General features: G+C 39.3%; 3 protein-coding genes across 5 annotated transcripts in view; 1 reads left to right on the top strand and 2 right to left on the bottom strand.

Annotated features, from left to right (window-relative positions):
* Window positions 1–15,349, bottom strand: part of wtip (WT1 interacting protein) — a 30,006-nt gene extending 14,657 nt beyond the window's left edge. The window contains exons 1-2 of the mRNA XM_028014478.1: window positions 13,277–15,349; window positions 4,242–4,343 (exon numbers count right to left, since the gene is read on the bottom strand). Coding sequence (XP_027870279.1) covers window positions 4,242–4,343; window positions 13,277–14,771 — 1,597 coding nt within the window. The 5' untranslated portion in view covers window positions 14,772–15,349. The remainder of the gene's footprint in view (window positions 1–4,241; window positions 4,344–13,276) is intronic.
* Window positions 15,350–16,600: 1,251 nt separating this feature from the next.
* On the bottom strand, window positions 16,601–25,128 carry sdr42e1 (short chain dehydrogenase/reductase family 42E, member 1). 3 transcript variants are annotated; one of them, XM_028014482.1, is made up of 4 exons: window positions 25,002–25,128; window positions 22,570–22,728; window positions 18,646–18,728; window positions 16,601–18,421 (listed from the first exon to the last, which is right to left on the bottom strand). In XM_028014482.1, the coding sequence occupies exons 3-4, from the start codon at window positions 18,711–18,713 to the stop codon at window positions 17,320–17,322; spliced, it is 1,170 nt and encodes a 389-aa protein (XP_027870283.1). In that variant the 5' UTR covers window positions 18,714–18,728; window positions 22,570–22,728; window positions 25,002–25,128; the 3' UTR covers window positions 16,601–17,319. The 3 variants fall into 3 exon arrangements, with proteins under 3 accessions (XP_027870283.1, XP_027870280.1, XP_027870282.1); XM_028014479.1 differs by lacking the exon at window positions 25,002–25,128 and having other exon boundaries at window positions 22,570–23,009; XM_028014481.1 differs by lacking the exons at window positions 22,570–22,728; window positions 25,002–25,128 and adding an exon at window positions 20,129–20,241.
* LOC114142912 (arylamine N-acetyltransferase, pineal gland isozyme NAT-10-like) lies at window positions 23,160–25,687 on the top strand. Its single transcript, XM_028014483.1, has 2 exons — window positions 23,160–24,352; window positions 24,539–25,687. The coding sequence occupies exon 2, from the start codon at window positions 24,544–24,546 to the stop codon at window positions 25,414–25,416; it is 873 nt and encodes a 290-aa protein (XP_027870284.1). The 5' UTR covers window positions 23,160–24,352; window positions 24,539–24,543; the 3' UTR covers window positions 25,417–25,687.
* Window positions 25,688–26,064: the final 377 nt, after the last annotated feature.

Raw genomic sequence — 26,064 nt, 5'->3', positions numbered from 1 at the left:
AGTTCAAGAGATGTCAATACTTTTGTGAGTCTCATACTTCCCTGACTACCCAGACTCCTTCCCCATCATGTCTTTGTGCCACACTCTTCCTCCTTCTAGCTCAATTTTTCCAATAGAAATTTAGATTTTCTAAACTGAATTGCTTTGATGAAGCAGGTAAGGTACTGACCAAGGTTGTTTTAATTAACTAAAACTAAAGAAATAATGAAATAAAATTGAGAAAGCATTTTTGTTAACTGAAATAAATACAATCATAATTAATGGGGGAAATTTTAAACTAACTGGAACTATATTGTGAATTTATAAAACTAGTTAAAACATACTGAAATTACAGCTGTGACATCTTTTGTTTTCGTGATTATGAATCTATTTATTAGCCAGTAGAACTGATGTGAAATTATTATTTTTTTCCCACACAAGCAATTTACGTCAAATTACAGTCCTCCATATTCCTGGTGGTGACACTTATGCTAAATTATGCTGAATTGAATAAATCTTTTGAAAATGGTATTTTCTCTTGGGCAATCGATGTATACATAATCACAATACAATACTTTGACCATTCTGCAGTTAAAAACTAAAGCTACTACTATGCCAAAGAAAAACTAAGCAATATTTAACTTAGAACTAAGAAAAACTAGCAAACACACTCTAAAAATTAATTAAAACTAACTGAATTAGACAAACAAAAAGTCAGAATGAAATAAAGCTAAACTATAATACAAATTTTAAAATAAAACTATTATAACCCTTGTACTGACTACATGTAACTATTCACACAACTAAACTTCTAAAAAGGTAAACTATCGCTCTGGGACTTCAGATAAAAGTATGCAACTCCAAGACAAAATGACCAGCCCCAAGCAACATATTTACTGCAATGCGTGAAATACAGAAATCAGTGTTCAACAGACCCAAAACAACTTCCTCTTTTGTACATGTGGCAGAGCAAGTACACAATCATTTTGGCATGCGTGTGCCGTTTAAAGTGAGTCCATAGCAGGCCTGCCCTCTCTGATAAGCAGGCCTGGTACACTTTGTGACGGGATGTGCGCGTATGTGTGTGTGTGTGTGTGTGTGTGTGTGTGTGTGATTGAGGTCCTCCAGGGATGGCTGGCTGAAGTGGTGGTGGGGAGGGTTGCATTCTTGGCCATCTCATGAAAAAAGGGTGCAACCATGGGAGTAAGCCAAGAGGAGGGCTCAATTATGCATGGTTAAACAAAGCCCAAGGCTACCAGCGAGCAATGTCTCAGCAAACTCGGCCTCACTGTGGAGTTCCAGACTCCAAAAGGACTTCTGCACAAAAAAAAAAGAAACCGAAAAACTAACTGAAGACATGAGAACGCAGCTCCTCATAAATCACTGGAGTGTGTTATGACAACTGCAGGCACTTTGAAACTAAACTTCTCAGAGGCCTGCAAAACACTGCATAAAAAGAAAACATTCCCATTTACAAGAGGTCAACTGATAGATTATGTCGTTTACGTTAGAAATAAACTATCCTGAGAGGTGGGTTAGCCTGCTAAGCGACTTGAATCTCCGAAAATGACTTGCTGATGAATCGTGGAAATGATTCCTCTGATAAACCTCTCAGGTTTCTGTTTTCTGTTTAAATCCAGATAAGTCTAACACAGTTAACACTTTCAGTCTAGATCAGGTTCAAAGACCTAATGACACGATTTCTTTGTTCAATCATTGAAAGATGACCCCTAAGCAAACTGTAAAAGTATCATAAGGCTGATTAAAACAGCTTCCAACCGGACCTGAGGCTTGTTTTCCACAGAATACCTCGCAACCTCAGCAACTAGACACTCGGCATCTGGCCCCTCTTTCATTCGACACACAATAAATCGGAAACTATGTGGCTCTGGTTACATGTAAATTATAGCAGATCTTCCAGAGCCCAAGGGGTCGAGGTGAAGGATCAGTATACATGCTGCACATAAGAATGGATCCAAGCTGAAAGGCTCACTCTAACCATCTTCCTCTTGTTTCCACGGGAAACAGGAGAGGTGGTCCAGAGTTGGGTGAGAGGGGGGTCCAAAAAAAAAAAGAAAAAGAAATGACAAACACAACCCTTACTGTACTTTGTCATTGCTGCATTATAGAGGAACATTTCTTAGGTATGAGATAGTTTTGATGTAAACTGTGAAACCAGCTTATGATTTATTAAGCAACACAAGCAGCATTATGTTTTATTAAAAAAAAAAACAAGCAAAAAAAGTGGAAGGGGGTGATGTTTTTTCTGCTGCATTTGGCCAACTTCCCCATTCTTGTGATATATATAGAAGATCAGTTACTCAACACTTCTGCTTTTCAGTGTTTTACATTTCATAACGCCCCAAACAACTTTATGCATCCAGATTGGAAGAAAGCAGGAGTGTGAAATGTGACTTAGGGTTTCGTTGCTGAAGTAGGAAAGAAAAAAGTGATTACTATATTGCTTAGAAATAAAACTTATTGCTGTTGTTCATCCTTCAAGGCTGAACAAATTACACTGCCCTCCACATTTACTGGAGACCATGCAATTCAATTTTTATTGAGTCCCACCACTAAGTTTTACAATTTAAGCTTTAGTTATTTAAGTTAATGTGTTTGTCTAGAAACTATTAATTAGTAATTATTTTCTCCAACTTTTTCCTCTGGAGTACAAATATGATGTGACACAGTGCCCTCTTCAAAATGGGAAAAACAAGAGAATAGACCTCTTATATTTGAAAGTCATTTAGTTTGCAAAATAAAGTTAAAAACAACTGGAAAGGTAAGAAATATGGCTGAATGAGGACATAAGTTTATCTCACCACCTTTAAATGCTATCAGGATTAGTATTCACTATCAGGTTAATAGACACACACGTTCTACCGGGACAAAAGTAAACAATAGTTTCTTAAACTCTACTGAGACTTTACCTTGGAATTTGCTTAGAAGAGACAAAAATGCTGCTTATTTCGCTTCATTTTTAACTTTGCACTTATAAAAAGCCTAATGGCTCATCTTTAACTTTATTTTTGCATGTATGGACGCAGTAACTGATTTCTCTGGATTCATTAAAGGATATTATAATATATAGTATAGAAGACAAAAATTCCTAGATTTTATGCAAAAATGTGTTACTCGTGCTTCCTTTCAAACTGTCACAGAGCAGTGAATCCAATCCAACATCACATCTGAAAGACCCGTGTCTCTCTCACTGTCAATAGAATAAAAAATTTCAAACTTGATGTTGACAAGCAATGACAACAGAAAGCCCCTGCAGTGACTTGAATACAAAGTCAGCCACTTCTTTTTCTACAAGACACTGCAGATTGCTCACCCTCTGGAAAAAAATACTGTTTTTATTATTTGATTACAATTTGCTATTAATATTCCTTAATTTTGTTAAAATAACTGATTTAAACTAGTTAAATATAAATGTTCAGTCTACAGTGTTATTTCAAATAAAGTTATTTCTGGTTCCTAAATGCCTTTTGTGGAGCCACTTTTTCTGCGGCTTCTGTGGAGCATATTTGTAAAGCATTTCATATATCAGGGTGATACATAACATTTTATATCCTGTAGAAAATCTCAGCGATGAATCAAAAATTAACCGACACCAAAACTAATGATGATGTCATTGTACCCACGTCAGTATTTTTGATGTTTTAACAAAATGAAAAGTTGTTTTTGTCTCTTTTGGCTGACATGCTTCCTCTGAGGTTCCAAATTCGTCTCTCATTTGCGCAAACACTTGGCGAAAATTGCTTCATTTTGTTCGCAGAGCGTTATCCGCCTGCCCAACTCGAACTATTTTGACGGAGCTGTCTGATTGGGCAGAAGTTTGTTGCTGTGCTTTATGCAGAAATACAGTCACATATTGTTAATATTTTTGTTCAACTAGTTCACAGAATGTCTCCCGCGGTGTGAAATTATGTACCTTTCTACAGTTCTTCATTACTATAGTGAATAAATCACTATCGTAAAAAGACCAGTGAATAATTAATAACTCTTGGATGAAAATTGTCCGCAGAGAAGGCAGAAAAGTGTGACGCTAGCTCCATTTGTAAACACAAAACAGAGTTTGTAGGGATGGAGCTGGAACCCCCGCAGGTATGACGAATACTGAATCTGAACATTTTGGATTCAGTAACTCTTACCCATTTTCTTCATTTATTTGCAGACACTGTAGTTTTAAAGTCCATTAAAGCGTCAATAAAATAATTGCAAAAAACTTTAGCTATGATACAGGTCGGCGTGTTACTCACCACATGAGCAGCAGGTGAAGCAGTTGGTGTGGTAGAGGTTCCCCATGGCCTGGCATGCCTGGCTGGCCCCGTACACACCCTTCCCACATTTCACGCAGATACCTGTCATAGACAATGGCTTTGTTATTGTCTGCTATGTATATTCTCAGAAAAAGCAGCAGAATAAAGAGATTAAGCTTTATAAGACAGCAAAACACAGTGCAGCTGTCACAATACAGACATGAAGAAGAATTTCTGGATGTACAACAATGTCATCCCCAACTTCTTTCTTGTTAGACAATGGGAAGATGTCTTTCTGCTCTGTCTTTATTTTAATTATTACTCAGCTTTCTGTGCTTCTCATTGCTTTTGAAGGCAAACAGAATTAGGAAATTCACAGGTTTGTCATTAAAACATACATTTTAACAAATTGCTCTAGACATGCAGCTCTGCTGAAAAGGGGAGGGAGTGTGAATGTTAAATCAGAAGAAATATTTCATGAATAAATTGAGACTGACTGTACAAGGCTCCCTTTTGTCATTTCCATGCATTACATCATACTGTTAGAAGGCAGACGACTTGACGAAAGCGGAAGGTTACATAAAAAAGCCTTGAGAGGAAACAATGTGGATGAGAGGTGCATTCCAAAAAGAAAAGGCTGGAAGATAATGTTCCTGTACCTTTCATTTTTACAACAAATGTCAAACTGATTAGCCAGAGAGTCATTTTTACCTTAAATTTCACAAAGAATTTAACTAAAAAATATTCACCCTAGCACATCAAACATATCAAGTTAATCTAACTAAATCAAAATCCTCTAAATCTAAAGACACTAATGTGCATCTCGACAACAGAATATATTTAAAAAGTTGATTTATTGCAGCAATTATATAAAATAGGGAAAAATACTTTCCTTACAAACTGAGTGAAAACTTGTATTAACCCAGAGGTAACTTTCTTCAAAAATTTGATTACAAAAGAACAACAAAAAAGACTTTTCATACCAAAATGTTTAACGGCCCTCACATTGATCCCAAAGCATATTAATGGAAAGTTGAGTGGAAGGTAAAAGTGTGGTAGACTAACTTCAGCCTTGAGATTAATCAAATTCTTACTATTTGAAAACTGACTTTTTGAAAACTTCTTGGGTTTCTATAGTTCAGAGTGACATCAGCACGCCAAGGCCGCCATCTTGTTTGACAACTGTGCTTTACATCTTCTATTTATTTGGACTTTGAATTTATGTCAACTACATGATGGAGTGTTAGGGCCAGACTACAATTTTTATTTTTTTCTTAACTACAAGAAGAATGTCATAATTTTACAAGAATATAGTTGCAATGTTAGAACAAGAAAATAGTATTTTTTTAAGAACACCTACAAAAAAAAAAAAAATAATTACTATGAGGAATGTTGAGCATCTAGTGAAGTGATACTTCATCTTTTAACACATCACTATCAAATTATCAGTAGACTTTTTTTGAGTAAACGACTATTTTGAAGAAAACCACAGACTGAACTGGTCACATCAGGTTGTGCTTTTTTCTTATTGAAAATACTTTTTTTCTCATAATTTTAGGACTTCTACTAAAATTGTGCCATTATTCTTTTAATATTATGACCATACTCTTGTAATTAAGTGAAAATTCTCATAGTCTGGGCCTATTATTCTGTCATACAACTCAAAGAAGGAATGGCTGAAAAAAAACGCTGCTTTTAGAAAATATTTTCTATCACTTGTAATTTATTTTTACGACAAAAATTAGAAAAAAATTAGTTAAATCAGAAATTGGTCATAGTATTAAAAAAACTGAGATCTTATGTTTAAGCCACATTGACTAGAACAAAGTTCCTCAGAAAATCCCTTTTGATTTCTAGGAATTTTCAAAAGTTACACTAAAAAGTACATTGTTCTATGTGAGTATTTCTTTTAAATTATTAAATAAAAATACATACACATTTCAATAATATTCAAATTTATTGAGATGCACTTGCATCTATTACACAGATGTCTATGCATATAGGTGTTTTTGCCAGACACTGGGTGATGATGTTCTGCTGAACCTACAGACAAAAACCAACCACCGTCCCCCACGAAGTAACCGGCTCCACAAACTACTGTCATCTTCAGTTAGCAAACAAGAAAGCAGTGTCTCACACGGTTTGATAGACAGCAGCAGCAGAAGCTTAACGATCTAAAATCTCTCTAACACAAGACAACCTTCATTGAGGTCACATTCCTCAGCGAGTGCAGGGTCAGAGCCTTCATGGGGTGAGTCTTGGGTCAGAGTACCCACAGGATGCAACATCGTATAAGATCCCAACAGGGGATCTGAATGCCAACGCCCCTCCCCTCATGTGAGGAAATAAATACATGCATTTATCATTGAAATACAGATTTTTCAGAATGCATTTGAAGCATATGCACAGTGCCAGTGATGATGTTGTGGAGCTGGTAATTATTTCGCAACAGTCCCAGTGAAAGTTGCGTTAAATTAAATACAAAACAAACCTTAATTCAATTTTTTCATTACTTCGATGAGCTGAAAACAGAGACATGGAAACACTGTTGGAACATGTGTTTCCTGCTTTAATGTTTATAAGAAATGAATGAATAACAGAAAGCACCAAAAATTCAATACAACAGTCCACTTGTGTGCAGTATTTCAGAGAAGTAGTATCATATGTGTACAAACAAAAAGATGATGTTTCGACCACGCAAGCACCAGAGAGTCAGCATCTGGATGAACTGACTGAACTTGCAAACCAATTATACTAAACGAAAACTGACAGTGGCTAAATTAACACTCCTTCCTCCAATTCATTACTGCTCCCATCTGGCTTCAAAAAGTAAAACGGCACCAAACACAGACCTTTTAAATACAGATTACCAAAGGATTGGATTACGTCACAATAAGAACAACGAAACCCAGAAGATTATATACACTCATCATCAGTTGGATGTCATTGATGCAGAGATTTTGTAAGCATCAACAAGCTTCTGGCATAATTTTGTCTGGAGATTTCACTACTCTTTGTAGAAGGAATGGTAAAGCTCATTTGACTTTGGTGGACCCTTATTTTTTTTGTGTGCCATCAATGGGCTTGAAGTCAGAAATTGGGAAGGCCATTTCTATAAATGAGTTTTAAATCTGTTTGGGGTTTTGTTCTGCTGACACACACAGTTACTACCACCCAGCTGCCCTCTAATAGAAGACACATTGGTTACAATGTTCAGTATTAATATCGTATTAACTGTGAAGCATGGTGGTGATGGTGTTAAAATCATGCTGTGGGTCTATTTTGGTGACATTGCGCTGGAGCATTCAACAAGTGAGGAGACAAATTTATTAACTTCACATAAAATTAATGGCTATAAGTTTGAAACTTCAACAAAAGCCCTTTCCAACAGGACCATGAACACAAACACATTAAAACTTGTGATTTAGTGGATAAAGCAGGCAAGTATGAATGATTTTGGCATGGCCTTAATCTCAAATGTCTTGTAAATGTGAGGACTGTGCTTGAAAGTCATTTCTGTACCAGGAAACAAGACAATTTAATTTAGCTATCAATCCTACCAAGGACAATGGTCAAAAATGCAGCCAAAATTATACCAGAAGGTTGTTGATGGCTACGAAAATCATGTGGTTGATGTGCAACATGCTAAGAGTAATTTAGCATATTGTATATTAGTTGCAATTTAATTTTCACAATTATTGGTTGTGAAATTGAATTAATCACCCTGATTTTAGGCTTCCTTGTCACTGGCTGGTGCCTCACAGGCCAAAGGCTGCAGGCCAAAAGGGTAAAGAAGGAAAATCAATGATTATCTGGATTACATCACATGTGAATCAACAATGATCCCAAAATAAACTCACTGTGCTTTATCCCCAAAGTTTTATGTTATTGTGCATATTTATGAATAAAATGTTTGAATTTGCACATGATTAACAATTATTTTTCCAAATATACATAAGTCTGAAGAGGGGATTTTATTCTTATCCTCACATCTGCCAATTTCCTTTGCAAGTCACCTAATTAGCTAATAGATTCCACCTGTGTGTAACTTAATCTTACTATAAATATTTTTGCTCTGTGAAGGCCTCAGAGGTTTATTTGAGTACATTAGTGAACAAACCACATCACAAGCCAGGGAGCACAGCAGACAGGTCAAGGATAAAGTTGAGGAGAAGATTAAAGCAGGTGAGGTTATCAAACAAAATACCAAGCTTTGAACATCTAACAGAGCTTTCCTGAATCCATCATCTAAAAATGGAAAGGGCATGTCAGAGCTGTAAGCGTTCCAAGACATGACTGCCCACCTAAAATTACAGCTCCAGAGACGAGGAAGACAGAAAATATTAGTTATTTACCATAAATCTGGCCGTTAAATGACTTAGCTGCCACTTGTATGTTTCCCCAACGTGAGACATGGAAGTGGCAGAATCATGTTATGACTTACTTTAGCAAGAATTCAGTACAAAAGACTTGAGACTAAGAAAGGAACTTATATTTCAGCAAGACAAAAAATAAAACCTACACACACAACCAGAACTACAACAAAATGGCTTAGGTCAGAGGTCTGCACTGTGTTTTCTGTTGGATTGTTTCAAAATAAATAAAGAAAAAAAAAACACTTTTGCAAAAAATAGGATGGACACATTTTCTTCTTCTATGGGATGTTAATTGGCAGAAGATATATAAATAAATAAATAAACGTATATACCGTCATTGCCAACATAATGACAAGAAAATAGATCTAAAAGTAAATGTGGTGTCAATTTGTTGTGGAAATTCAATGCAATTGTTTCATGAAAAAAAAAGACCTGTATTTGTTTTTTTTTATCTATATTTTAAAAACTTCTAAATAATTTTTAGCCATTTTGGAAAGTCCAAAGGACCACTTGTGGCTCTGGAGCCACAGGTTACAGACTTTTGGTTTAGATTAAAGAATATTCGTGTTTTAGAATGGCCCAGTCAAAGTCCAGACTTATATTTAGGCAAAAATTGAAAATTGATACATATTGACATTTCTAACCAGTCTAAGTGACAGCGTATGAACTTTAGTAGAAGACACATAACCCAAAAGATTTACAGTCGGAACTGCAACAAAATGTTGTCCTACAAAGCACTGACTTATGGGGTTAAAAACTATGTATTATTTTCCTTCCACTTCTCAATTACAGGCAGCTTTGAAGTTGTAGCATGTCAAAGTGTTGAAAAGTTCAAAGGTTACGCATACTTTTGCAAGGCACTGCATTAGAGATATGGATCCTATTATATCTTATGCTTTTGTATGGCTTCATTGAATGAATAATCCGTGGCAAACGATCTCCCACCATGACTCTTTGGCTTTGACTCTAACAACTAAACAGAAGAGGATGATTTATTTACACAGCTCCATCGAATTACCTCCACATCTTTCTTCCATCTAGCTGAAGCTCTGCTGCTGCTGCTGCTGTTACTTAACAACCCCACACCATGTGCTAGCAAGACTTTTGAATTTTCACGCGTCAACTTGTAAACATTAACAGTAAACGTGATTTATTGTCCCACATGCAATAAATCCTGGAGCGTCTCTGAAGTGAGGATGTGGTTATGGTCTTACAGGACAGGGGGGAAATCTCCCGAGCGCTCTTTGTTAGTCATTGGAAAACAGGATGCAGGATCTCTCATGTGCCCATGTCAGAACATGTAGATTTGGCAGGGACAGGATGCAGCGTGCACTCCATGGTTAAAAATAAAACACCATCACTTAACGCAACATACATTTGTGGCTTTCCCAGCCGTAATGTCTATGTTTCAGATGGCAGTCTGGCAGAAAGCACCCTGCTCAACGTCAGCGTATTATTCTTGTGAGAAAGCTTTATTGGTGTCAGATTCACATGTATTTGCTAACTGAGCCTTTCTGGGGGAAAAAAGGAAATATCACTGAAATCTAATACTGGAGATCAAACAGAGGAAACTCTTTCCAACTAACTGGATGTAATGACGGCACAGCTTGGGATTATGTAATGTTATTGGAATATATGATTAGAGTCTTACAAAGATTGTGTTACTTTTACCAAAAACGGTGTATGTGCCGTGGGTTGTAAGCAGACTTGCGCAGCCTGATTCATCCAACTTTAACAGCCGTCCTGTGAGATTTTGGCTTCTTACAGACCAAAAATAAGAACTCTGAGAACTTCTGCAGTGTCAGGTTTTGTTTCTACTGCATTGCTGCTAAATAAAATAGAATCTCTACAGATGTTTTCTTACAACACATGATGTATGTTCAAGGGGGAAAAAAGTGGAAAAAGTGGATTAAGTCCACTGTAACACCTGAGGTTTGACTAGGTTGAGGGATATAAGTATTTCATATCAGTCATTATTGATAATTATTGATTATTTATTTTGTTTTAAATATCTAAAATACTGACAAACTGGTGAGGGGACCTTTATACTTTCCAGAATTTGAACCAGGTGAAATAAATCTGTGCCACTTGACAAACTTTAGTTATAACAAATTTATAGACAAAATATTTTTTCTTGTGCAAATATATTTTTTGTACAGTTTTATCTGAATTAATCCTCTGAATATGTTGTTCTTTCAGCAAATGGCCTTTTTGGAGTCTGTATTCTCCAGTTAACAGTTAATTGATTATAGAATTATTTAATGATTATTTCAGTAATCGATTATTCACGATTAATCCGATTAATCGTTTCAGCCAGACTTATATTTGTAATACAGATGAAAGAAATGAAAGGGTGCCTTTAAATTGATTTAAGAAATACTAAGACTATTAAGTTTACACATGCTATCTATCAGAACTAATGTAGCCTAATATTGCAACATGAAGATCTCATATTTACATTTTAAGTAAATCTAAAAGAACAACTATCCTCATGCATTAGTTTTTTTTTTATTTGCAACTTTGCATAAATGGTAGTGAGCTCTTCAAACATGCAGCATATCTGAGGCTTTAGTGCAGCAACCACACTGCATGCTGTTGTCCACAAGTCAGCATGTGTGTGTCAAGCATGTGCATGACTACTGCCATTATAATTCTGGGCAGGTGATCAGACTTGACCCCCACTAACTATGTCTGGCCCGCCAGCCAAGATCGTGTGCCAAGTGTCTGGTGCTGCCCGACTCCCCACTGGCTGGTTAATGAAGGGCTTTTGCGGGGGAGTTGGGGTGGAGTGTGGGGCTGCTGGAGAGGAGGGGTGGAGCGGGCCTCACTCTGCTGCTTCATTTGCAAGCTTCCATCGGGCCCAGCTGTTGATTCACAGCTCCTCTGCAACCACAACAAACAGAGGCCACACAAGGGCCAGCCGGCAGCACAGAGCAGGCAGAGCGGGACCACTGGCAGGCATCGCTGGGGCCCCCTGAAAGAAGCCCCGGCGATCAATTTCTACACTGTCGCTACAGAAACAGAGCTGTCTCTATTGGGCTCAAACTGAGGAGCGTCTGACTGCATTCTTCTCCCTCCCTCCTCCTTTCTCTATCCATCTCTATCTATTACCACCTCCATTATCTCCTCAGCTCTTCCTCCTCCCAGCCCTCCCTCCTGTCTTCCATCTCCCTGCTTTCACCTGCTCTTCTGGAACAAATCCACAGCTGTCTCGGCTCACTCCGAGCAAGTGCACAGGCAACAGAACCAGCCACTGTTTTCTCACTGCAACCATTTGTCTGTCTGCAAACTCTAAAGGTAGACTGGAACTTTCTCAGCAATCCTAACATATTTGAAAGACAAAGTGTCATGATAGCGCACTGCGTGGCAAAAATGCATTTTTTTAGTTCAGAAAAAAGGAAAGAGAAGGTGGTTATTTAAACAGCAAATGCGATTAGTCCAAAAATGTCTCTCAGATGGCACCAAGGGGATTGCTTTGAGCTTGGCTTGCCCTCACTCCTGTTCAGTAACTCCCAAAGTGCACTTGATTTTCAACAAACCCCAACCACACTGTTCAAAATGACAGAAGGGTGTGTGCTCTGCCAGAACAGAGGGCTCCATTCAGCGCAGTGCCGTTTTCTGCAAGTGTTAGCTCTGCCAAGACATTAGCACTGCCCTACAAAGCGAGGGGGTGACCTGTTAATGGTGATGTAGCATTAGCATGCTGCAAACAGACTTCGAAGAAAAGGACTGCCTATAAATATCCTCTGACAGCCACAGAGAAACCTTGCTTAAAATCAGTGAAATTCCAGGTTTTAGTAGCGACTGTCAACATTGAAATACGTTACGGATGTTTCATGACTTTGCTTCCTTTATGGTAGGTTTTGCATGCACAGGAATAAGGTCTCATCATCATTTCATAATTATGATTTAACTTTACTGGCAACCTGTTGGACTGGGCCTGTTCACCCCTGATCAGATTTCTAATCTGTAAAGCAACTTCATTAAAACAGCTTGTCTGAATCTCTGTCTGATGACTGTTTTAAGCTCCTTGTTCACACCCCATGCAAATAAAAGTAGAATTGAAACATACTGTAACTGAAGAATAAACTTTTTGATTTCCTGAAAAACTCTGACAAAATAAAAACAAAAAGGTATAATTAGAGATGCGCCAATCAGGTTTTTCCTGCTTAATACAGATTTTCTGGTTTACTTTCAGATTTGATTCCACATTTTGCAAACATTGCACACAAAAAAAAAAAAAATGTGTTCTTTGCTCACTGATAAAATAAGGAATTAAAAATGTTCCCATAATAGATCAAAAGCATATATTTACCGTCATAAAATAATGGTATTTCTTGCCAAAAATACTTTTTGGCAAAAGTAATCACCTCTTTCTTTCCAAAACATGTTGTAGGGAAGAAAAAAAAATCTTTTGGCAAAAAATGACGTAGGCCATTATCTTATGAAGGTGAGGACATGTTTATTGTTGATTGATGTCTTTATTAACCAAAAAGAATAGAAAATCCCTGGACTTTGTTTGATTGATTTATTTAACAAGAAATTAATCAGATAGGAGAATATTAAGGTTATTGATTATTGGCGCATCTCTAACTTAGATAAATAATTACAGTGTCTAATAGATAAATTGCTTGTTTCTCAAAAAGTCAACAAACCTACCAAAGTATTCCTTTTTCATGTGCATCTCCAACTCCTTCTCCAGCTCCAAGGTGAGCGCCTCCAGCCGTTTCTCCGCTTGGCTCGGCCCATTCTCTCGGCTGGGGGTCACCTGGTAAGGTAACTTATACCTCTGCCCTGAAGAGGCCGTCTTTGACGACACGCCATAGCTAAAGGAGAACGACGAGCCGGCGCTTATCTCCACCGTCCCTCCCGCTTGAGCCAGCTGCGGCTGCGGTTCGGACACCGTCTGCAGACGGGTGCGAATCTGAGCCCCGTTAGAGTCTCCGAACTCCTGCAGTAAGGTGTCCTCGGTTAGACCGCTGCCCAGTATGGATGACCTGGGCGAGGGCATCTGCAGGTCCGGGTAGGTGCTCATTGACCCCCGGGAACTGCGGGAGCTTCTGGAGCTGTGGCTGGAGATGCTGGACCGCGGGCTGACCACGCAGTTCGCCGCAGTCCCCGGCCTGGCACTCCCGTCCTGGCTGCAGATGCTGGAGCGGGGACTGGCCAGCGGCGCAGCGTGCAGCATCATGGACCCCTCCAAGTCATGGTTGACCACAGGCCCGTACCGCGAGTCAGAGTAGCTGGATCTCGGGCTGGTGGTGAAGGAGTACTGGCTGGCCGTGCTCGACCTGGGGCTGGTGTGCCTCTGGTCGTAGCCCATGCTGATGCCGCTGGTTCGGTTGCTGCTGGGCTTGCTGCAGCAGTCGCAGCTGTTGAGGCTGGTCCTGGGGCTGGAGTGTTTGCTCGTGTCACTGGCCGTGCTTGCATAGCTGGACCGAGGGCTGAGGATGCTGTTGCCCTCACAGTGAACCAAGCTGGACCTGGGGCTGGTGTACCTATCCTGACCCGGTACCACCAGGCTGGTGCGCGGGCTGCTGATGCTCGATCGCGGGCTGGCATGCTTGCTTTGCTCCTGAGAGGACAGGGACGATGCCAGGCTGGAGCGGGGACTGGCGGCACCGTACCTCCCGTCGTGGCTGCTGGTTATGCAGACACTGTTGCACCTGTTGCCGGGCAGCGGCACCGCTTTGTTGAGAGGCACTCCATCAAAGGTGGAGCCGGTGCTGTACCTGTGGCCCTGCACCTCTAAGGAGTACCTCCGGTGCCTCTCGGACGTGCCAGAGTAGCACGGCAGAGCCACTTCGGATTTGGTGCAGCAGCCCTCCTCACTGTACGGAGAGTCTCTCTGAGGGGCGCAGAAATCCACGGGAACCGGCCGGCTGCAGTTCACGGGACGCACAGGAGCCGCGTTGTACACTTTATTCCCCGGCGTGAAATTCTCCAAAGTGTGATGCTGCTGGTGGAGCACAGAGGTACCATTCATCGGCTTGGTTTTCAGCCCCGCCACCGCCGGAGCGGAGAAGTCCAAATCTGGGTTTATCACCAAGTCCCTCCTCGCGTTGTACATCCCGTCTTTGTAGGCTTCGTACAGGGAAAGGTCCTCCATCAGGGTAGCGGCCCGGAGTCCCAGGTCCTCCTCATAACGCTCCATGTTGCGTTCCAGAGGCGAGAAACAAGTTGAAAGTGCGCTGCGCTCCACGGAGCTCTAATTGTGTTTCACATGGAAATCAAAACAAAACGCCGCCGCGCAGCCGTCGCTCCTTCACGCAAAACCGCCGGCCGAAGCGCAAACCCGCACCGCAAGCCGCATCGTCCCCTTCCGCTTCCCTCCCAGCGCCGAAAACCAAACTCTTTCTCACAGTATCAGCCGACAGCGACGCATTTGTCAACTTCAGTTTTTGTTAACTTGAAAGGTCTTTACAGTCAATGGCGCGCTGCGCGGAGGAATTTCTCCTTGTTGGTTTTTCCTCTAGATTTCCCTTAGAGCCGCTTCAGTGGAAACTAGACGGTGTTGGATAATCCCATATTCCACACATATGCTTCTTATTCTGGTATGTGTGCAGTGAGAGCAGAGGAATTGAATTTAAAGGCGTGTTTACGCGGGGGACTCGTTCGCCTCTCTGGAATGTGGGGAAGGAGACGGGATGCGATGCGCCTCTCTGGAATGTGGTTAATGCTGCAGAGAAACAATGATTGCGACCAACTCAGCAAGGGGCTGCCCGAGTCTGAAGAGAATAGTTTAGAGAGAAGGGGACATCTGCATTCATCCTGTGCAGACTGAAATACGCCACAAAGCATGCTTCACCTGGTCCGAGTCCTCCTGCAGCAGAAATGCCGTTCACTCAACAGAGATCAACAGGAGTTTCTCTGCTTTTTTTATTTCTCTATTGCACGATTTATCTGAAAACAAGCGCTAAAAATTCATTTAGCGCCTGTTACCAAACTATAACGCTATATTAGGCTACACATATCAAATGCATCAGAAAATCTCTACCAAGTCAATTTCAGTAAATGAAATCAAAAAGTGAAACATGTTATTTTATTTAATATGTATATTTCAAGCTTATATTTCTGTTTGCTTTGATTATTATATCTTGGCATATATTTAGTCTGGGCTCCTTTTACCTACAAGACCTCATCAATGCTGTGGAGAAATTAAGTTGTGCTTATGCTGAGGCTTTAAGGCAGCCCATTTTGCCAAACTGTGTAGTTCAGTTAGATGTCTCTCATCTTAACAAAACTCCACAGATTGTTTGTTCGGTTTAGGTCCGGCAGAGTGACTATTAAAGCCGATATTAGTACTTTTTGCCAGTGTTGTTCACTGAAAAGTACAGCAGGAAAATTAAATAAGCATTTTCAAAAAGTCTGTCAGACTAGCTTAAAGCTGGTCTAAGATTTCCTGGTGGGTTTGATAAAAGTGAATGGATCTACACCAACTGATGACACGACTCACCAGATCATCACTGACTGTGAAAACTTCTCACTGGCTCTGAAGAAGCTTGGATTCTGTGACTCCCCATTGTTCATCCAGATTTTGGGCCTACCTTTTACATGAAATATAAAATGTAGCTGAGAAGACGACTTTGGACCACTGAGCAACACTCCTTCTGATCTTGCCTGTAGTTCAGGAGTGACTTAACACAAGGAATGTGACAGTTGTATCATTTCCTGGATACTTCAGTCTGGTGTTCTTGAATCTCTGACTCCAATTGCTGTCAACGCCTTATGAATATCCCTCAACCTGCTGAATAGGCTTTGCCTCAAAATCCTTTCAGTCCACTAGCAACTGCTTATCCTTGTTGCTAGTGGACCTTTTCTACAACTTTCCAACTAAGTATTTTGTGAAAACTCAGGTTGTCAATGGCTTTCTGCTGATCAACGGTCAAGTTAGCAGCGTTTCAATATAGAGTAGAACGTAACATCACATTTCTGTTTCCATTAGCTGTAAGGACATGGCTGCTAAAAGTAAGTACTACACTGTACAAACAAATTCATTCTGTTTATTTATAGTGTGGAAGTGTAACAAAAGCTATCTTAAGGCACTTTACAATGAGATCCAATTCATCTGCAGAAGCATAGAATCTAATTTGGTCCAAGTTCAGTTCAAAATAATCCAATAAAGTCACATTCAAATCCAATTACATACAGTGTAACTCGGCCCTGTTTCTAACACAGTACAGTCAAAGTTGTAAAAGCAATCTTTCCAAGGAAATCCTGCTTATTGCTTCGAGTTACCATCAATACCTCCTATTGAGAGAGCATAACTTTAATGTAAGAAAGTATACAAAATCATATTTTTATTCCTAAAACATTGTTAATATTCTGAGTTTGACTTAAAAACAAAAACAAAAAAAACAATGAATGTTAATCACAGTTGTCAGACTGCATTAACTTCTAACAATACTGTTAAAGTATATCAATAAAACATGTAATTATGAATCTTTATCCCCATTGGCTGAATGAAAACAGAGAGTGGTAGTGTTGTTTGAGTCATTATAAGCAACAAAGACAGGTTGGTCCCAGAGTTTTCTTTGTTCTAGCTTCAAATGAAACACGTGATTGATTTCTGCAAAGATTTTAAATCAATTAAAACATAAAAAGCAAAGAATCTGTTTCTTCATTAAGCATCTGAAGCACTTTGTGTTACACTTTGCTGTATAAGTTTATTTTGATTGACTGATTGCAGCTTGAAGAGCTTTTCACCAGCTGCCAGCAACCGGCAGAAACGACAAAACCACAGCAGTAAAAGCAGAAACAAACAGGAAGTTGAGTATTAATCTCCTGAAGCCGGAGCCGTGAAGTCTCTTCCCGTGGCCTCTGCTTTTGTACCACTGCACCACCTCGTCCAAGTTGTGCTCCTGCGGCTCATATCCCAGCTCCGCTTTGGCCTTTGCCATGCTGAAATAATGCGTAACTCCAGTTTTATACACCTCGGTGCGAGTTAGCAGGGGCTGAAAGTTGTAGAACGGGCCGATGAGATGGTGAATCATTTCGGTGAGAAAGGCAAACAGGTAGATGATAGAGATAGGGAGGCGGAGTTTTGGGAAAGGGTAGCCTAAGCCTTCTACCAGAGGTCGGAAGAATTCAAAGTTATTGACCGGCCTGCCGTCGGAAATGAAGTAGGCCTGGCCAGCAGAGCGATGCTGCTTCTCTGAAGTTAAAGCCTCTGCAGCTAGCATGTGGGCAGACACCAGGTTATCCACGTGGACAAACTCCACCAAACTGCTGGGACTACCATAAACAAACCTAAAGATCCCCCTCTCTATGTAGCTAACTATCCTAGGCAGGTGCCTCTGCTCACCAGGCCCATAGATACCTGCTGGGCGCAGGGCACAGGTTCTCAACACCCCAGGGCTACCAAACAGAGCTGCTCCGTTTGCCTGTAGCACCGCCATCTCTGCCAGGGACTTGGTTCTAGAGTAGTGGTCGGGATGAAGGTGGAGCGGCAGATAAGGAAGACTTTCATCGCCATTCTCTATCACTTGGCCTCCGAAAACCACATTGAAAGTACTGGTGTAAACCAACCTTGATACTCCGTTCTCCACACAAGCCCTCAGGATGTTCTTCGTCCCCTGAACGTTGACTGCCTCAATCAGGTGTCTATTCAGCTGCTCTCTACCAGACATCCCATAAGAGGCAATGTGAAACACACAATCTACACCAAACACAGCCTTCTCAACTTGTTCATATTCACAAATATCTCCTTGCATAAACATCATGTCTTCAGGAAGTTCTTGGCGTGGAGGAACGGTGTCAAAAAGTGTGATTCTGGCTCCTCTTTTATGCAGAGCACATGCAAGGCTGCAAATAAACAAATAAATATGAATCTCATTAAAACTTATACAGATATTCTATTTTGATTAAACACTTCAATAAACAAAATACGCCAAGTCAAAGACTTTCTTAGACACCTTTGGAGCAAAAAACAGCGTGACAATGCCATCTTGTGGACATTAAGCAGAATTGCATAGTGTACTTTGCTTAAATTAAATAATTTTGATAAATAAATGGAAAATTGTTCTTACCGAAATCCAAAATAGCCACAACCTCCTGTCAATAAAAACACATTTTTGTCCATCTGTTCGTTTTCCATTGCAAGAGCGACAATCTGTGAATTTAGATGATTAGAGAAATTTAGAGGAGTAGTTAAGAGCAGGGGTGTCAAACTTCAGTCCTCAAGGGCCGGAATTGAAAAATTGACATACTCTGTTTTCAACAATGAGATCATTGTTTTCAACAGAATATACATCTGGAAGTCAACAACAATAATTTAGTTTTGCTGGTATACAATGTCTATAAGTTATAGACATTATATACCAGGCTTTACAATTTCGCTCTGATTCATTAGTTGGCACTGGACTGAAATTTGTGCTAAAAAAAAAATCCTGTTTTTTTTTTAATGAAAGTCCTTTACTAAAACTGGTATTGCAGCCACGTTAAAAACCAAACTAAAAATTAGTTTCAAATTTCTGCACAAAAAACCACCTTTATCTATGAGCTCTTTCCAAGTTAGGGCAATATCAAAGTTAAAATGTCTGTAAAGTTCTAGACAAAGTTATTATTTATCAGCATTAACAGTTTTTAATTCATGCCACCGCATCTAGCCATCACTACCAACAGTTGGCCGAGATAGTTCTGGTGTTTTGCTTCTTTTAGAGTTGTCAGAACCCTTTGATGCTGTATATCAAAATATTCTGGTATCAATTTTAGAACATGTTGATTTTAAACATAAAGCTCTAATTTTGTTAAAACTGTACCTCATAGGGAGTTATTCATTTTCTTTTGGCGTTCCCCACAGATCACCACTCTGTCACCTTTCATTATTTGTATCCTTTCATCACCTCTTATTCTGGACTACAGTGATGCTCTGTATGATGAACCATCAACTTCAGTTCTGAAAACTCTCCACTGCCTTCTTTTCCGGTTTCTCGCTAATTTTAGTATTTAAAATCTAAGTGTGTTTCTAGTTATTTTGTTCATTTTAATTGTATTTTACTTGTTCTTGTATTGTCTTTATTTTATTATTTGTTTGCACGTCAAACTTCTGTTGTTTTAAATGGAGTATACAATAAGTCTGACAATGACATCTACTTTAGCTTTGCCCTTAACTTTGATTCTATGTTGTGAAATTAGTTCTCATATCAGAAGTTATGGTCACTGCATAAAAAAATGAATGCCTCACATTTTAAACAGATCTTCAAATATGGAAATACTTTTTTTTTTCCAGTTCCATGTAGCTTAGACGTGGTTGAAGAACAACTTTTGGATATTTGCATTACCTTTATGTTTGCACATATTGTGACATAACTTTTAAGCTGAAAACTGCAGAAAATCTAAAGCTTTCCTCAAAATTTGAAAGGATACACGAAAAATATTTTTTTGCAGTAAATCACATTACATTTTTGCTACTGTTTGGAAAGCTCCAAGTCGCACAACAGCCCAGCCTTAGCCTACATACCGTTGTAATGTGCGTAGCTATCTGCTCAGATATTAATTAATGGCACCCACCTCTTCAAAAGCTGGTACACAACGAGAGAAATGCCCACTGTACTGAGAGCAGCAGGCAAAGCAGTCCGGCGAGCACTTCCCTGTACAGCTGCCTGGTTTGTTACGTATTCACGTCCGATCATTGAAACGCATAGACGTAAGAAGTGTAGACGCTGTTATTGGCCTGTAAAAGCGGTTCGCTAGCAGAGTTCGCCATTTTGCGAGTGGCAAGATCTTTCAAAACAAAACTATGCTTACAACCTGCTGTTTTTACCTGTATGACGAATTTTTCAATTGTTTTAATGTGGAATAATATGTCACAGATATTGAATAGTGTAGGGAACAAAAAATAAACAAAATGTGCTCAATTAAACCACTTAATTATACTTAATTTAAATCATAGCTAAACTGTTTGTTGTAGTTATTTTGTTGTGTCAGAAATGAATAATAAAATGAATAATTCTATACATTATACTAAAAATAATAATTATTGGTATAATACTAAAAAATAAGGTGTAATATCAATGCATAGTCTATTGCCTATACCTGCTTTCCCTTGTAAGGTAACGGGCAAGCTAGACATCAACAGCAGTCATTGGTCCACAAAGATCAGAGAGCAACACACACGCACACACACACACACACACAGGCGCGCACGCCTACACAGGATAAGTAAATATGCACACACACTCAGTGATACGTTTGGACTGTGAGATAAACTGGGTTACCTGCACATGTAACTGTAGAGATCATACAATCTCCATGCGGAAAGACTCCTGGATTTAAAAAGCAAGGGCCTTCTTGCTGGAGATTTATATCTCAGTGTAACATGGGGGAGTCAGCTAAACATTACAGTATAACCTCCAGTAACTACCACTAGCAATATGGCGGTCGCGCGGTGTCTAGGTAAACTAGGTCTATGATTTTGTCGCCGTATTGGTATGCGGTATGCAACGAGTTTTGCATATATATAAGTTCAAAATATAAAAATTAAAATTGGTCACTTTGAACATAATTATTAATCAGCTGAACTCAATCGTATCATCAATAAGTCGAATTTTGATTAGTTCAATAAAATGACGTTTTATGGAACCGGAAATGTTGGTATTTTTTCAGAATAAAAGTGGACATATTTTAAAGATTTAACTACAGAAAATTCTTGAATCTTCTTCTAACTTTTGTGTGACACATTTAAAACATAACACAATTCCTTGAATTGCTATAATTTATGGCGTGCAACCAAATGTAGAAAGAAAAAAAGCTCTGTTCAGTTATTTTAAAGTGGCAGTCCATCTAGTGGTCATAATCGAGTTTTTTTGTTTTGTTTTTTTCTTAGCCACACGTTTCAGGGAGGCCTCACATTTAGAGAACTAAGCAGTTATCTGTGTTATCAGCACCAAACAGCGACTACACTCCCAGAACTGCAGGCTGTTATGTCATCCCTTGAAGGTAAGAGTTCATTTTAAAACACTGAACAAAGGTTTTCCAGATCGATCGGTGAACTGTGTACTGTGTATTAAGCGCTGGTAGTCAAATACCATCATTTCGTGATGGTCGATTTCTACGAGTTTTTATTTAGGTTACATTTTCTTGATTTAGTTGTAACCATAAAATGATACTAATGACTTTTATTATGCTAATGGCTATTATTTTAGTTTTACATGTGCAGCTGTAGATGCTATCCTGGGTAATATTTCTGAGTTTTAAAATACCTGTGTATGTCAGACAGTTGAGAACCATATGGATCCTTTGAGATAGACCAACACAAAGTAGCGCATTACTGTGATGCTTAGGAAAATGATACATTATTTTCAACATCGCTTAACAAAAATAAATCTGATATTGATGACGTAAAAGCTCGTTGAACAAAGTACTGACATGGGGGGAAATAAATTTGGTTGCATACACTTTTGAGTTTAAAAAAATCAAAACCATTTATTATTTTTCTTCCACTTTCCAATTATGTACTACTTTTGGCTTGTTTGCTTATAAAATCCCTATAAAATATAGTGAGATTTATGGTTGCACTGTTAAAGGCAGAATGATTTTTTAAAAGCACAATGTGCTAAATTAGATTATAATGACTACAACAGATTTCTGTGAGACATAATTGTGTCAGTACTTTGCATTTTACAGGTAAGATGAATTTGGAGGAGTACTTCCAAAGAATTGGCTTCCATGGCCCTTTTGATCAAATGGATCTTGCAACTTTGAGGTCCATCCACAAGCTGCATGTCATGTCGATCCCTTTTGAAAACCTCAGTATTCACTGTGGAGAGTGGATTACCATGGACCTGGAGACTATTTTCAATAAGGTGGTGAGGAGCAGCCGTGGAGGCTGGTGCCTTGAGAACAACTACCTATTTGGATGGGTGCTGAGAGAAATGGGCTTCAATGCCACAACATTGAGCTCCAGAGCTTTCAATAGGATCATTGATGACTTTGGTGCTCTTGATTCTCACCTGATTCACAAGGTTATCATTGATGGGAAGGCTTATATAGCAGATGTAAGCTTTGGGGTCTCGTCTCAGATCTGGGAGCCGCTGGAGCTCATCTCTGGAAAGGACCAACCACAGGCAGCAGGCGTGTTTCGTCTCATCGATAAGGGGGACATCTGGATCCTGGAGAAGACAGGCAGGAAACCAAAGGTCCTCAATCCAGAATTTGCCAAATCCAGCCTGGTGAACAGGAGGGAGACGAAGCCAATCTACTGCTTCACCCTGGAACCTCGACAGGTTGATCATTTCATTGAGAAAAGTCAGAGAATCCAGAGAGATCCAGCCTCCCTCTTCACCAACAAGTCCATCTGCTCCCTGCAAACACCGACAGGATTCAAAGCTCTGATTGGCTGGATCTACAGTGAGGTCACCTACAAACCTGAGGAAGGGGTGGATTTGTTGGATATGAGAAACATAACAGAGGATGAGCTTGATCAAGTCCTGGTGGAACAGTTTAATATAAAGCTGCAGAACAAACTAAAACCTGTGTGCAACAAAACATTTTACACCCTTTGAAAAGCCTCCAAAAGAGTTTGGAAACCATTAACCCAACAGTTTTACATAGCATTATCATATATATTAGTATATATTAGTTGAAAAAAGTTTAAATGTGCTTTATAGATGTAGCATATTGATTTACTTTAAATAACTCCACTTTGAAGAAATGCAAAACTACTGATATTAATGAAAGGTCAACTGTGTGTGTTATACCAATAAAATAACAAGAGTAATTGTTAAGTAATCAAATCTTTCATAATCTTCAAGTTAAACTTTTAAAATTCAAAGTGCAATTATTTCTGACATATTTATAGTGATATATTAATTAATTTTATAGATTTATTCCTTTCTTTGTTGTAAACTGGACTAACATTTTAAGTATTTACTGCTTTCTGAGAGTTTAGGATTTTCATGCTCAGATTTCTGTTCAGTTTGCATATTTCATATTTTTGAAGACTACTGAAACCTGCACACTACTGATGATTGTGCCAGAAAGAGTTCTATTGTGAGCTTGCACATATAGCTTTGTGTAACAAGTGATTGCCCAAATACTCCTGACTATCCAGACGGAAAGTTCTCAATCTTTTTTTGGACGCACACTGTCAATATTTAATCTAGAATAAATACTAGAAAGGGCAATTTGTACTTAAACTGCGATGTTTAGCTCACTGCTTCCTTTGTATGTGCAACTCCTCATTAAATCATTTTACAGTAAAGTTTCATTTCACATGATTAACGTCAGTAAGATTCGTTGAAGTAATAAAATTTGTTTTGTTTTGAGTACTTAATCGCTTTGCAAAACTGGACTGGTGACATGTCCAAGTGGTACCCTGCATCTTGCCTGTTGACTGCTGGAGAAAAGTAATGCTATTGCAGCCATGCAAGGACTGACTGACTAGATGGATGGATGGATTTTCTGAGAAACCAATAGAAAATAAAGATTTACATCTCTGTGTGTTGAATGTATATGAGATTCACTTTTTGCATATGTCATCTGTTTTTCAATGCACCTTGGATCCGATTTGATGGTGCAATCAGCTTTCAGGGTATAGCAGGTCTAAAGTCTGCAGCTTTGGGAAATCTACAGTTCAAGGTGTGCCACTGTTCTTGTGCACAAGCGCTTGGTTGTACCCTGTCTCTTCGTTATTCTGACTTAGCAAATGATCAACTAATTCAATCGCTGCCATATATCATATCTCAGCGCCGTACTAGTCGGACGTTCTTCAGTAGTTCTGACTGCTAGGCTGAGGTAAGGCTAAATAGTTTTTACTTTGTTCATTGTTGTGGGTTGTATTTTGGAAATGTGTACATTACATAGTTGCTAAAAACAGAAACAAACTAGAAGCTAAAACAGGAGCGTTTCCAACTGAGTGTGCACATTTTCACTTGTGTAAATTTGTCTTAATAAATAACTCTAACATCTTACATTTTACAGGTAAGATGAATTTGGAGGACTACTTCCAAAGAATAGGCTTCCATGGCCCTTCTGATAAAATGGATCTCGCAACTTTGAAGTCCATCCACAAGCTGCATGTCATGTCAATCCCTTTTGAAAACCTCAGTATTCACTGTGGAGAGTGGATCACCATGGACCTGGAGACTATTTTCAATAAGGTGGTGAGGAGCAGCCGTGGAGGCTGGTGCCTTGAGAACAACTACCTATTTGGATGGGTGCTGAGAGAAATGGGCTTCAATTCCACAATCTTGGGTGGCAGAGTTTTCAACACTATCACCAATGACTTTCCACCTGGGGAGAATCATCTCATCAACAAGGTTATCATTGATGGGAAGGCTTATATAGCAGATGTAAGCTTTGGGGTCTCATCTCAGATCTGGGAGCCGCTGGAGCTCATCTCTGGAAAGGACCAACCGCAGGCAGCAGGTGTGTTTCGACTTACCAAAAAGGAGGACACGTGGATCCTGGAGAAGACAGGCAGGACACCAAAGGTTCTCAATCCAGAATTTGCCAAATCCAGCCTGGTGAACAGGAAGCAAACGTATCAGATCTTCTGCTTCACCTTGCAGCCTCGAGAGCCAGAACATTTCGCAGAAAAAAGCCACACACTTCAAACAAATCCAGCCTCTCTGTTCACTAACAAGTCCATCTGCTCGCTGCAAACACCGACAGGATTCAAAGCTCTGATTGGCTGGACCTACAGTGAGGTCACCTACAAACCTGAGGAAGGGGTGGATTTGTTGGATATGAGAAACATAACTGAGGATGAGCTTGATCAAATCCTGAAGGAGCAGTTTAATGTAAAGACACAGAATAAAATGAAGCCTGCAAACAAAAAGGTGTCCTACACAATCTAGAAGATACCAAATAACCTTGTGCTTTGGCTTTTAAATGACTGCATTGAATGTGTTTATTACATGACAAAACCAAATATCACAAAAGAATGTACCAAAGTTGGGGCTTATCGTGTATTTTTAGCAGATGTTCTTCCTTGGTTTTTATTCAGAATGTAAACTGCTAAATAACGTCAATATATTTGTGTAATGCCTTTATTTTGTACAAATCTTATATGAAAAACCTGTGTTCTTTTTTTAAGACAGGAGAAAATTAAATCCTAACAATTCAACATTTCTTCTTCCTGTATGAGTATTCTCAAGTAACTTTTCTATGGAAATAAAGAACATTACAGTTTAAAACACCTTTAAATCACAATCAGTGCTTAATGATTGTGATTATTTATATATATATATATATATATATATATATATATAAATATGTATGGCGAACCAACCAGACATTGTCGTAGTGGATAAACAACAGAGGAAAGCCGTTGTGGTAGATGTAGCAATACCAAAGCGACTGCAACAAAAAGGAGCACGAGAAACTAGAGAAATACCAGGGCCTCAGGGAGGAACTGGAGAGGGCCTGGAAGGTGAAGACCACAGTGGTGCCTGTGGTCATCGGGGCCCTCGGGGCAGTCACCCCCAAACTGGACCAATGGCTAC

Source organism: Xiphophorus couchianus, chromosome 4 (assembly GCF_001444195.1).
Source record: "Xiphophorus couchianus chromosome 4, X_couchianus-1.0, whole genome shotgun sequence".
NCBI lineage: Eukaryota > Metazoa > Chordata > Actinopteri > Cyprinodontiformes > Poeciliidae > Xiphophorus > Xiphophorus couchianus.
Note: the sequence above shows the minus strand (reverse complement) of the source record. Positions and strands in the feature narration are given on the sequence as shown.